This window comes from Garra rufa, chromosome 5 (genome assembly GCF_049309525.1).
Source record: "Garra rufa chromosome 5, GarRuf1.0, whole genome shotgun sequence".
In the NCBI taxonomy this organism is placed as follows: Eukaryota; Metazoa; Chordata; class Actinopteri; order Cypriniformes; family Cyprinidae; genus Garra; species Garra rufa.
Genome location: NC_133365.1, coordinates 54,152,887 through 54,165,638, shown reverse-complemented (window position 1 = coordinate 54,165,638; position 12,752 = coordinate 54,152,887). Strand labels below are relative to the sequence as shown.

At 32.1% G+C, this 12,752-nt stretch overlaps 1 protein-coding gene across 1 annotated transcript in view; it reads right to left on the bottom strand.

The window, feature by feature from the left end:
- LOC141334922 (phosphatidylinositol-3,5-bisphosphate 3-phosphatase MTMR4-like) overlaps positions 1–12,752 on the bottom strand; it is a 70,070-nt gene that overhangs the window by 45,849 nt on the left and 11,469 nt on the right. The window contains exon 2 of the mRNA XM_073840148.1: positions 7,653–7,713. Coding sequence (XP_073696249.1) covers positions 7,653–7,713 — 61 coding nt within the window. The remainder of the gene's footprint in view (positions 1–7,652; positions 7,714–12,752) is intronic.

The following is a 12,752-nucleotide window of genomic DNA, read 5'->3' as shown; positions in this document are numbered from 1 at the left end:
AAACAGCACTAGTGACTTGTTTAGGACTTGAAGCTTAAAGTTGAGGACTTGCAACTCGACTTGGACTTGCCCGTCTAGACTTGGGACTTCTCTGTCTTGACTTGGGACTTGACTTGGGACTTGAATGCAAAGACTCGAGACTTACTTGTGACTTGCAAAACACTGACTTGGTCCCACCTCTGCCAACTGAAGAGTTGAAGTGGTAGGAAATGTCTCTGTTTGTGTGAAAGAAAGTCATTCAGGATGAGCAAATAAAGAATGTTGAATTTTAGCTCAACTATAAATCTCCCGTGCGAAAGCTCTTTGCTGAAGGTTAAAATGAATCTGCGTTTCAGTTTTGGGGCCGATCTGTGATCAAACACTGATCAAACGCTGCAGTCACAATGATAGGAAAAGACTCCTTAAGACTGAACTGAGGCCTGTGTGAAGCTGTGAGCGTCTGATAAAGCAAAAGAGCCTCGTACGGGTGTGCAAACTCAACATCTGTAACCTCTCGAGAGACGTGTTTTGATAGAAAAATGAAGGGAAGTTGCCTTTCTTTATGGTGGCTCACCTTTGGTGCGAAATGGATGTTCAGGATTGTTTCTGAGGGGTTTGAAGTTCAGAAACAGACTGTGAAACAATGGCAAGACAAACTAGCAGTGTTCTGTATGTTAAAAGTCATAGTGTCTAAAAGGATATTTCAATCAAAAATCAGAATTCTGTCAGCATTCACTCAGCCTTTGTTTAAAGTCTATGTGACCAAATCTCATTGTGAGTCAGTATATATGTGCGGAACTAAAAGAGTTTTGAGTAATGATAAATGTTATTTTTTAGTCAATATTCAGATAGTATTATTAGGATTGTCTGTTTAATGCATTAATATAATGTCATTTAGTTTAGTTAAAAGGTTAAGATTTATTGAATGTTTTTATTAGAATGTTTTATTAGAATTTTGATATTTTTTTGTTGTGTAAATATATTCTAAATTTTTTTTTTTTTATTATATTAAATAGCTATTTTTTATTATATTTTTATAATTAATTTTATAATTATTAAAAATTATAATTATGTTATCATGTTTTTATTGTGTTAGCTGTATTTTTAGTTATATTTAACCCACCTGCAATTTGATTGAAATTAATTGGAATGCAAAAACATGATTTTTAAAATTGTTAAAGACTGAGTTATCTTTTTTTGCAAATGAACTCTTCATTTATAGTTTATTATATTATTTTTTATAATTTTTTATATTTATTATATTTTTAAATGTAATAAAAATACTTATACAAAAATTCTTATTATATTATTATATATACGTACTTTATTGTATTTTTCTTTATTCTATTTATTACAAATTTAAATGTAATAAAATTATATATATATATATATATATATATATATAGTTATAGTTATATATAGTTCTCTGTTTTTGCAAATTAACTCTTCATATGTAGTTTATTATTCTTGATTATTTTTATATTTATTATATATTTTTTAAATGTACTAAATACTTATAAAAAATTTAAAAAATAAAAAAAATATAATAAAATAAATGTATCAAATATATATATATGGTTTATTGTATCATTGTTTATTTTATTTTAAATTTTTAAATGTAATAAAATTATACAAAAATAAAAAATAGTTTTTTAAAATTAAAAACATGAACTTTAAAATTGTTAAAAACTGAGTTTTTAAAAATGTAATAAAAATAAAATAAAACAAAGAATAATATAATAAACTACATATGCTTTTTTCTTTTTTGTATAATTAATTTTATTACATTTAAAAATGTAAAAAATAATAATACAATAAACTATATATATATTTATATATATATATTATTTGTTATTTTTATTACATTTAAAAAATAATATAAACAATAATATAATAAATTACATAAGAGTTCATTTGCAAAAAAAGATAACTTAGCATGTTTTTATTATTTTTATTTTATTATTCTTTTCAGTATAATTTATTTTATTACATTTAAAAAATATAATGTAAATAAAATAAAATTAAATACAATAAAGTATACATATAATTATAGATTTATTTTTTATCATTTTTCATTTTTGTATAAATATTTTATACTTTAAGTATAACAATTTTCAAAAAGCATGTTTTATTATTATTTTTTTTTAAATTTATTTTTGTATAATTTTATTACATTTAAAAATTTCATAAAAATATTTTAATATAAACATAAAAAAAAGATTTATTTTATATTATTTTTATTTTTGTATAATTAATTTTTATTACATTTAAAAATGTAATAAAAATAAAATAAAATAAAGAATAATACAATAAACTATCTGTCTGTCTTCACGTTTAAATGTCTATCTACCTCAAGTTTATGTTGTCAGATTTAGGAACACATTCAAAACTCGGCATGTTTCCACTGATGCACAACAAGACTCCCAGTCCCGGTGATTTCATGTCGTCTAAACACTGTTCTCAGATCAGTGTCCTGGTCTTTGTCCTGTCTCTAGAGCAGAACTGTGCATGACAGTGGCCTTCCAGAAGGTTTGGATGCCTCATCTCTAGACTGTCCACACGACAGCATTAGCCTAATGACGAAGATGACATGAGTGAAGCCTGATCTTGCAGTTTTGTGAATATGTCTTGAGGTTGTGTTTGCGTCAGCACGCCGTGTCCAGTCCGTTTGCTTGAAGTGCGTCTGGCTTATCAAGCACTTCTGCTTCTTGACTTTAGAAAAGAGCTGCTTGTGGATGTTGTGAACCTTTAAAACTGATTCTACAGTTTTGCTCGACATTTGATGATGTGGTTTATATAATGAAAACATTTCAAACACTATATGATTTCATTCCATGTTTAAGGCGAGACACTGCAGGTGAATAGGGTAAAAAAAAAAAAATCTGATAATTGCAAACTTTTTTGCATTACAAGTTTTCTAAAATGTTAAGTTTAAATATGCAAATAATGCTTTATTTAATGAAATATGCACTAATTTGCATACATTTCTAGTACAAAAATCAGATGCAAAAATACTTTTTTTGACATATTAGAGTTAAATGTTTTTACAGAAGGAATTTTGGGTATCTCATTTTTGTCACTCCATAATTCAGAAAAACAGGCAGAAAACTGTATATTTTTTAGTTTTTTTGGGAATAAAATGTTGTATAAAATCAATCGTGTCCATATATATTTATATTCACTGCAAAAAATGCTTTTCTTACTTAGATTCTTTGCCTTGTTTCCAGCCAAAATATCTAAAAATTCTTAAATCAAGAAGGATTTTCTAGACAAGTAAAAATTATTTTCTTGTTTTCAAAAAACAAGTCAAAATTAAGTTTTTTTTTGTTGTTTTTTGCTTGAAACAAGCTAAATAATCTGCTAATGGGGTAAGAAAAAATAATCTTGTTTTCTGTTTGAAAAGATTTTTTTTCTTACCCCATTGGCAGATTATTTAGCTTGTTCTAAGCAAAAACTTAGTTCATTTTGACTTGTTTTTTTGTTTTTTGTTTTTTGAAAACAAGAAGACAAGTTTTACTTGTCTAGAAAATTTTTAGATATTTTGTCTGGAAACAAGACATAACCTAAGTAAGAAAAGCATTTTTGCAGTGTTTGTGTATTATTGTGACAAAGTGCTTTGTTGGCCTGATTCGTGCAGCTGGACGCTCAGAGTGCCTCTCTTTAAAAGTTCCATATCCTAAATAAAACATGCTGTGAAAAACAGAAATGTGCCGCACTCCCCTCTGAAGGTCACATGCGCTCCTAAATCGGCTGGATGTAGATCGAAACGCTCTCTGAAAAGTACAGAGAGCCATGAGGCGGTCAAGTGTGTTTTCTGAATTGTTTGTTTACTGGGGTCTCAACTATTTGGACACTTATGTCACACTTAAAAATATATGAACTGCATTAGTAGTAGGGCCTTGTGGCTTCCACAGTTTATTTATATAGCACATATCATACAAAATGGTATTTCAAAATGCTGTACATAAGAGTCAAAATAATCATAAAAATAAAAATAATCACAACAATAAAAACAAAGAATTTAAGAACATTAAAAATTATTTAAATATTGATTTGAAATTAATTAAAACAGTTTAGAATATAAATGATTATACACAAAATCAAAGTTACTTTTTAAAGTAATGCATTACAATATTGAGTTACTCTCTAAAAAAGTAACTAATTACGTTTTATGGAAAGTAATGCGTTACGTTACTTTTGCGTTACTTTTTAAATCTGGCCAGGGCTTGCTTGTTTGTTTTTAATATAAAAAATTCTGTTTTTGGCAAATGTAAAAGCCTTTTTTACACTAAAAGCCTAAGGCTTTGACGTCTGTACAGTAGACCGCGGAAAAAAATGTCAACTCTTCAGCAATAAAACAAATGTTAGATTATCTTGAGTAATTTTTGCTTATTAGTATGGATGAATCGGATCATCGAAGGTCGGCAGCAAAGACATCGGTTAATAAAATGGGATTAAATACATAAAGGATATTTGTTTTATTTAACATTTAATTATTGCAGGTTTGCGTTGAATTTCACTGTTTTTATTCATTTTTTTTTTTAGTGAGTGAGATGAATTAATGCATGTTCACATTTATTCTAGAACTAAAGTAACATCTTACTCACAATTTCTCTTAACATGGGGACAGGAGAGCTTTCAATCAATAAATGCGGGGAAAAAGTAACTGGCTGTACTTATTTGACAAAGTAAATCAGTTACTTTACTAGTTACCCGGAAAAAGTAATATTATTACGTAACTTGCGTTACTTGTAATGCGTTACTCCCAACACTGAATATAACTGGACTGTAAAAAATGACTGTGAATTTAACGGTAAAAACTAAAAATGCTACGGTAAAAACCTGTGATATGGTTAACGGTAAGTTCCCCTTCTATATATGGTGAAAAACTGTGTTGGACATTGCATGTAATTTTACAGCAGTATACCGTTTTTTGAAGTGAAAAAGAAGGTAAAATTTACAGTGAATAACCGTAAACTGACATTCCCAGAATTCCCTGTGTTTCATTTTTTTTATTCGATGTTTTTTGTGGAAAAAACTTTTTCTTCTTAGATTTTTCTTGGCAGTTTTGTACATTAGGGTTATTTGTTACATATAATGCTGTTAAATTAATGTTTTTGCATCAAATCAGTTTTATGTGTGTTACCATGATGGTGTTTAGTGTTTGTGTGAATGACACTGTGCACCTTCTATATATTCTAGTATTTACAATCTCCTTGTGATGGGCTTTGGTTGATCATGTGATGTTGTCATCACCACTTGCTTTTGGTGGTTATCAGTGTATTGCAAAGGTACAAAACAGATTTCAGTACTTCAAAAGGTTGGTACATCACCATTATATTAATTTAAAAAAAAAAAATCAGAAATTACGGTATTTACCTGTATATTTAAGTGAAAACCGGAAAATGTAAAACATTGCTACCGTATTTTTTACAGTAAAACACTGGTAACCACAGCTGCCAGGGTTTTCCCGTAAATTTTACAGCTTTTTTTAACAGTGCCAGTGTACGGATCTGAGGACTGGTGTAATATGCTCTGATTTTCTGGTTCTAGTCAGAAGCAGCAGTGTTCTGTATGAGCTGCAGCTGTCTAATGGTCTTCTTGGGAAGGCTGTTTAAGGAGACATTACAACAGTCCACCCTGCTGCTGATAAATGCATGAACAAGTTTCTCCAAGTCTGGAAACAAAACATCTAATTATTTCAGTGCTTTTGAGATGATAGTACTGATTTAGTTACTGCTTTGACATGGCTACTGAAACTTTCTTGACTTGATTTGTAGCTGCATGTTTGGCCCTTAGCGCCAAGATACGCATTCACCTTAAAGGAGTAGTCCACTTTCAGAACAACAATTTACAGATAATTTACTCACCCCCCTGTCATCCAAGATATGTATGTCTTTTTTTCTTCGGTCGTCAAGAAATTATGTTTTTTGAGATAAACAAGCCCTAGTGCTGGACGAGTGCTGGACAAGTTTCAGTGCTTAAAAGGTATATAAAAAAAATATTTTTCTAAGAAAATGACCGAACGTTTCTGTAGACAAGACCCTTCTTCGTCGGCTGGGATCGTTTACAGCCCTTTGAAGCTGCATTTAAACGGCATTTTGAAGATTCAAAAATCGGGGCACCATTTAAGTCCATTATATGGAGAAATTTCCAGAAATGTTTATCTCAAAAAACATAATTTCTTGACGACTGAAGAAAAAAAAGACATAAACATCATGGATGACAAGGGGGTGAGTAAATTATCTGTAAATTGTTGTTCTGAAAGTGAACTACTCCTTTAAGAACTACATCCTTGATTCCAAATGCAATGACTTCAGTTTTCTGCTTGCTTAACTAAAGAAAGTTTTGCCACATGCAACTCCTAATTTCATCAATGCACTGGCGGAGGGAGTCAATTGGGCTGTAAACAGCTACAGCTGTGTAAAGGTAGACTGAAATAATCCAAAAATCATCAAAACATCAACAGTCATAAAAGAGTCGTTAAAAGATCCTGCAGAATTTAAGTGATACTGATATAAAGCAATGACATTTAGGCATTAAGTGAGCAGATACTGTTTGTGTCTGAATATCTAGTATAGTTTGGGAGACTTTCTTCACTTTGTCTCAATTTGCTGTGAGTGCAGATCTGTTATTCAGAGTGGCTGTCCAAACTTTGAACTTTTCAGATTTGTGTGTGTGTGAACATTTTGTGCTGCTGCATTCAATATTTCTCTATGGGGGAGATTTTTTAGCCTATCATGAAATATTCAGATGTCAGAAATAGTTGCCTGAAACTGTGGAGCTGTTTTCAACTCTGAGGCCCGTTTCTACTCTACCTCTTTTCTTTCTCTTTTCTCTGTTTTCTTCCATGTCCTTGATTTTAAATCGATAATTTACCCAAAAATGTAAAATCTCATGTCATTTATTCACCCTCAGGCCATCCAAGATGTAGATGAGTTTGTTTCTTCATCAGATTTGGAGAAATGTAGCATTACATGACTTCCTCTGGAGTGAATGGGTGCCGTCAGAATGAGAGTCCAAACAGCTGATAAAAACATCCACAAGTAATCCATACCACCCCAGTCCATCAGTTAACATCTTGAGAAGACAAAAGCTGCATGTTTGTAAGAAACAAATCCATCATTAAGATGTTTGTAACTAAAATACAAGCCCATAATCCATTATAATGCTTCCTCCAGTGAAAAAAAAAAAAGTGATCTGGTCTGAATCAGGAGAGAAATCTGCACAGATCAAGCACCATTTACAAGCCAAAACAGCTCTAAACAAATATGTGGCTGGATTTTGATGTGAGAGACAACATGAGATGGACTTTTCCACTGGAGGAAGCGTTATTATGGATTATGGACTTTAGTTAAAAACCTTAGTTAAAAATCTTATTGCTGAATTTGTTTCTTACAAACATGCAGCTTTTGGCTTCACAGGTTGTTACTGATGGACTGGAGTGGTGTTGATTACTTGTGGATGTTTTTATCAGCTGTTTGGACTCTCATTCTGACGGCACCCATTCACTCCAGAGAATTCATTGGTGAGCGAGGGATTTAATGCTACATTTCTCCAAATCTGGTGAAGAAACAAACTCATCTACATATATAAATGATGACAAATGTTTAATTTTGAGTGAACCGTTCCTTTAAAACTCCGGTATCTTCTCTTTCCTAAACAGACCCCACATTAGGGAGACAAACAAGATCATCTTCTTCTTCTCTGAGGATGTCATGTGGACAGACGCAGCTGTCAACACACCACAAAACATGGAAAAAAACAGAGGTGAGGGCCCTTCACAGGGTGCCTGTATTTTGAAATGAAAACTTGGCCAGAATCATAGCAGAAACCATCGCTTGAGACTGTAGAGACAATAGGTTGATTCACTTTTTATGCTTTTGTTACGATTGGTGGCCTGTTACTTGAGTTAAACTGAGTGTTTCAGTGAAGGTTAAGGTTAACCAAAACAAAACAAGTTTAACCCGGTTCCGTGTCATGTTCACTGTCAATTCAAAAGTGTGACATGAAACATGGAGAATGTCAATTTGATTCACAGTTCACTTCTATGTTACAGGAGAAGTTCACTTCCAGAACAAAAATGTACAGATAATGTACTCACCTCCTTGTCTTTCTTTCTTTCTTCAGTTGTAAAGAAATTGTTTTTTGAGGAAAACATTTCAGGATTTCTCTCAATATAGTGGACTTCCAAAATACAGTTTAAATGCAGCTTTAAAGGGCTCTAAATGATCCCAGGTGAGAAAGAAGGGTCTTATCTAGAGAAACGATTGGTTTTATATCACAATTATGATTTTATATCTCACAACTTGTGGATTTCTGACTTTGTGTATCACAATTTGTATCTCAGAATAGCAGGGGGGAAAAAGACAGAACAGTGATGAAATAAAGTTTTTTTTTTTTTAAATAAAAAAGTCGTGATTATCTTTTAAATTTTTGTCTTGTGGTGAAAACATATGGAAGCCTGTTTCCGGCACTAAATAATAAAAAAAAAGGTTATTGCGACTTTTTATCTCACAATTCAGATTTTTTTTTCCTTAGAATTACGTGATACAAACTCGCAATTTAGACTTTTTATGGACTTAAATGAAGTGAAGTTTATCACACAAAACTGAGAAAAAAAAGTCAGAATTGTGACAGTTATACGAGTTATGCGAGTTATAAAGTCAGAGACTATATATCTCGCAATTCTGAAAAATAGTCACAATTGCAAGAAAAAAAGTCAAAATTGAGGAAAAAAATGTATTTTTTCTCAGAACTGGGCTTTATATCTTGCAATTGCGAGTTTATCTCATAATTCTGTGAAAAAAGAAACAAACTTGCAATTGGGAGGAAAAAAAGTCCGAATTGTGAGTTTATATCTCGAAATCTGACTTTATATCTCGCAATTCTGAAAAATAGTCACAATTGCATGAAAAAAAGTCAAAATTATGAAATATAAAATATCAGTCTTTTTTTCTCAGAACTGGACTTTATAACTCGCAGTTGCGAGTTTATCTCACAATTCTGACTTTTTTTCCTTAGAATTACGTGATACAAACTCGCAATTTAGACTTTTTATGGACTTAAATGAAGTGAAGTTTATCACACAAAACTGATAAAAAAAGTCAGAATTGTGACAGTTATACGAGTTATGTGTGTTATAAAGTCAGAGACTATATATCTCGCAATTCTGAAAAATAAAGTCACAATTGCAAGAAAAAAAGTCAAAATTGAGGGAAAAAAAATCTGTCTTTTTTTCTCAGAACTGGGCTTTATATCTTGCAATTGTGAGTTTATCTCATAATTCTGTGAAAAAAAGAAACAAACTTGCAATTGGGAGGAAAAAAAGTCAGAATTGTGAGTTTATATCTCGAAATCTGACTTTATATCTCGCAATTCTGAAAAATAAAGTCACAATTGCAAGAAAAAAAGTCAAACTGTGAAATATAAAATATCAGTCTTTTTTTTCTCAGAACTGGACTTTATAACTCGCAGTTGCGAATTTATCTCACAATTCCGACTTTTTTCCTTAGAATTACGTGATACAAACTCGCAATTTAGACTTTTTTTGGACTGAAATGAAGTCAGTATTGTGTGATATAAATTTGCAATTGTGAGTTATACGAGTTATGTGTGTTATAAAGTCAGAGACTTTATATCTCGCAATTCTGAAAAATAAAGTCACAATTGCAAGAAAAAAGTCAAAATTGAGGGAAAAAAATCTGTCTTTTTTTCTCAGAACTGGGTTTTATATCTTGCAATTGCGAGTTTATCTCATAATTCTGTGAAAAAAAGAAACAAACTTTCAATTGGGAGGAAAAAAAGTCAGAATTGTGAGTTTATATCTCGAAATCTGACTTTATATCTCGCAATTCTGAAAAATAAAGTCACAATTGCAGGAAAAAAAGTCAAAATTGTGAAATATAAAATATCAGTCTATTTTTCTCAGAACTGGACTTTATAACTCGCAATTGCGAATTTATCTCACAATTCTGATGAAAAAGAAACAAACAAACACGCAGGAAAAAAAGGCAGAATTTATATCTATAGTTTATATCTTGTAATTCTGAGTTTATATCTCGAAATCTGACTTTATAACTCGCAATTGTGAGTTTATCACACAATTCTCAGTAAAAAAAAGGCAGAATTGTGACGTTTATACGAGTTATGCGAGTTCTGAAAAATTCAGAAAAATTAAGTCATAATTGCAAGAAAAAAAGTCAAAATTGTGAAATATAAAATATCAGTCTTTTTTTCTCAGAACTGGACTTTATAACTCGCAGTTGCGAATTTATCTCTCAATTCTGAGGAAAAAGAAACAAACAAACAAACGCAGTTGTGAGGAAAAAAAGGCAGAATTGTGAGTTTATATCTTGTAATTCTGAGTTTATATCTCGAAATCTGACTTTATAACTTGTGAGTTTATCACACAATTCTGAGAAACAAAAAAAAATATATATAATATAAGATAAAAAGTCACAATTACCTTTTTTATTTTTTTATTCAGTACTGGAAACGGGTTTCCATAGAACATGAACAGTAAATTATCTGCACATTTTTATTCTGGAAGCGAACGTCTCCTTAAAGACTATAATATATAATTCATACAAAATGTATGTAATAATAATTAGCAGCAAAAGCTGGCTTTATAAAAAAAAAAAAAAAAAAAAAACTTCATTTATAAAGTATTTGCTCCATTTGTAAATTATTTTTACCTTGTCACTAAAGGAGTTTTAGTTTTGGCATTAAAATTAGATTCCTAGGTTTGTGTGTGTGTGTGTGTGTGTGTGTGTGTGTGTGTGTGTGTGTGTGTGTGTGTGTGTGTGTGTGTGTGTGTGTGTGTGTGTCTGTGTGTGTGTGTGTGTGTGTGTGTGTGTGTGTGTGTGTGTGTGTGTGTGTGTGTGTGTGTGTGTGTGTCTGTGTCTGTGTCTGTGTGTGTGTGTGTGTGTGTGTGTGTGTGTGTGTGTGTGTGTGTGTGTGTGTGTGTGTGTGTGTGTACCTGGTATTCATCACGTTGTGGGGACCAAATGTCCCCACAAGGATAGTACTACCAGTAGATTTTGACCTTGTGGGGACATTTCTCAAGTCCCCATGAGGAAACAGGCTTATAAATCATGCACAATGAGTTTTTTTTTGAGGAAGTAAAAGTGTGCACAATCTCCTGTGAGGGCTAGGTTTAGGTGTAGGGTAGGTGTAGGGCGATAGAAAATACAGTATAAAAACCATTACGCCTATGGAATGTCCCCATAAAACATGTAAACCCAACATGTGTGTGTGTGTGTGTGTGTGTTTGAGTGAGTGTGTGTGTGTGTGTGTGTGTGTGTGTGTGTGTGTGTGTGTGTGTGTGTGTGTGTGTGTGTGTGTGTGTGTGTGTGTGTGTTTGAGTGTGTGTGTGTGTGTGTGTGTGTGTGTGTGTGTGTGTGTGTGTGTGTGTGTGTGTGTGTGTGTGTGTTTGAGTGTGTGTGTGTGTGTGTGTGTGTGTGTGTGTGTGTGTGTGTGTGTGTGTGTGTGTGTGTGTGTGTGTGTTTGAGTGCGTGTGTTGTGGTTTGCACCTTCGTAATTGTGCTGTGTGGACACGCTGGTGTGAAACCGGAGATCTGGTCTAAATCAGCACTGATACACACGCTTCAGTCTGTCAGTCAGGAGGTCAGACGCAAAAAAAAAAAAAAAAATATTGGCGAAATGTTTGAGTAGTTTGCATCACTAAATATTACTGTTGGTCATTTTATTGTAAAACAGCTGTCACATGCAAAATGTTAAGCTCTTTACCTAATACATATAGGCACTTTTATATTTATATACATTTATATTTGACTCCCAAAACTAATTTAACTAATTTATTTGATCAAAGATACAGTAAAATCAGTAATATTGTGAAATATTATTGCAATTTCAAATAGTTATTTTCTATGTGAATGTCAGTTAAAATGTCCTTTATTTCTTTGATCAAAGCTGAATTTTCAGCATCACTACTCCAGTCTTCAGTGTCACACGATATTTCAGAAATCATTCTAATATGCTGATTTACTGCTCAAGAAACATTTCTGATTATCAATGTTAAAAACAGTTGTGCTGTGCAGTATTTTTGTAGAAACTGATGCATTTTATTTTGTAGGATTCACCAATGAATAGAAAGTTCAAAAGAACAGCGTTTATTTAAAGCTGAAATATTTTGTAATATGTAAACCAGTCATAAGGGTATTTTTTTTTTTTTTTTTTGATAAAAGTGATCAATATATTTACATTTACATTTACATTTACATTTATTCATTTAGCCGACGCTTTTATCCAAAGCGACTTACAATTGGGAATACAACAAGTGATTCATCCTAAGGAGGCAGATCAACATAGGAAGTGTTCAAAAATACCATATATCAGGCGTTGTTAGAAGAGTGCAGGCTAGAAGGAGAAGATCAAGAAAGAGAGGAAAAACAGGCTAGAAGGGAGGATTTTTTTTTTTTTTTTTTTTTTTTTTTTTTTTTTTTTATTATTGAGTCAGATAGTGTCGAAAAAGATGGGTTTTCAGCAGTCGTTTGAAAGCTGTTAAGGAGTCTGCATTCCGGATAGGGGTGGGAAGATCATTCCACCAGGCAGGAACGTTGAACGAGAATGTTCTGGACAGTGATTTAATACCTCTCTGTGGTGGTACAATGAGGCGTCTTTCACTAGAGGATCTCAGTCTTCTGGAAGGAGTGTAGATGTGTAATAGTGAATGGAGGTAGGCAGGTGATGATCCGGTGGCTGTCCTATATGCCAGCATCAGTGTCTTGAATTTGATGCGTGCTGTAACC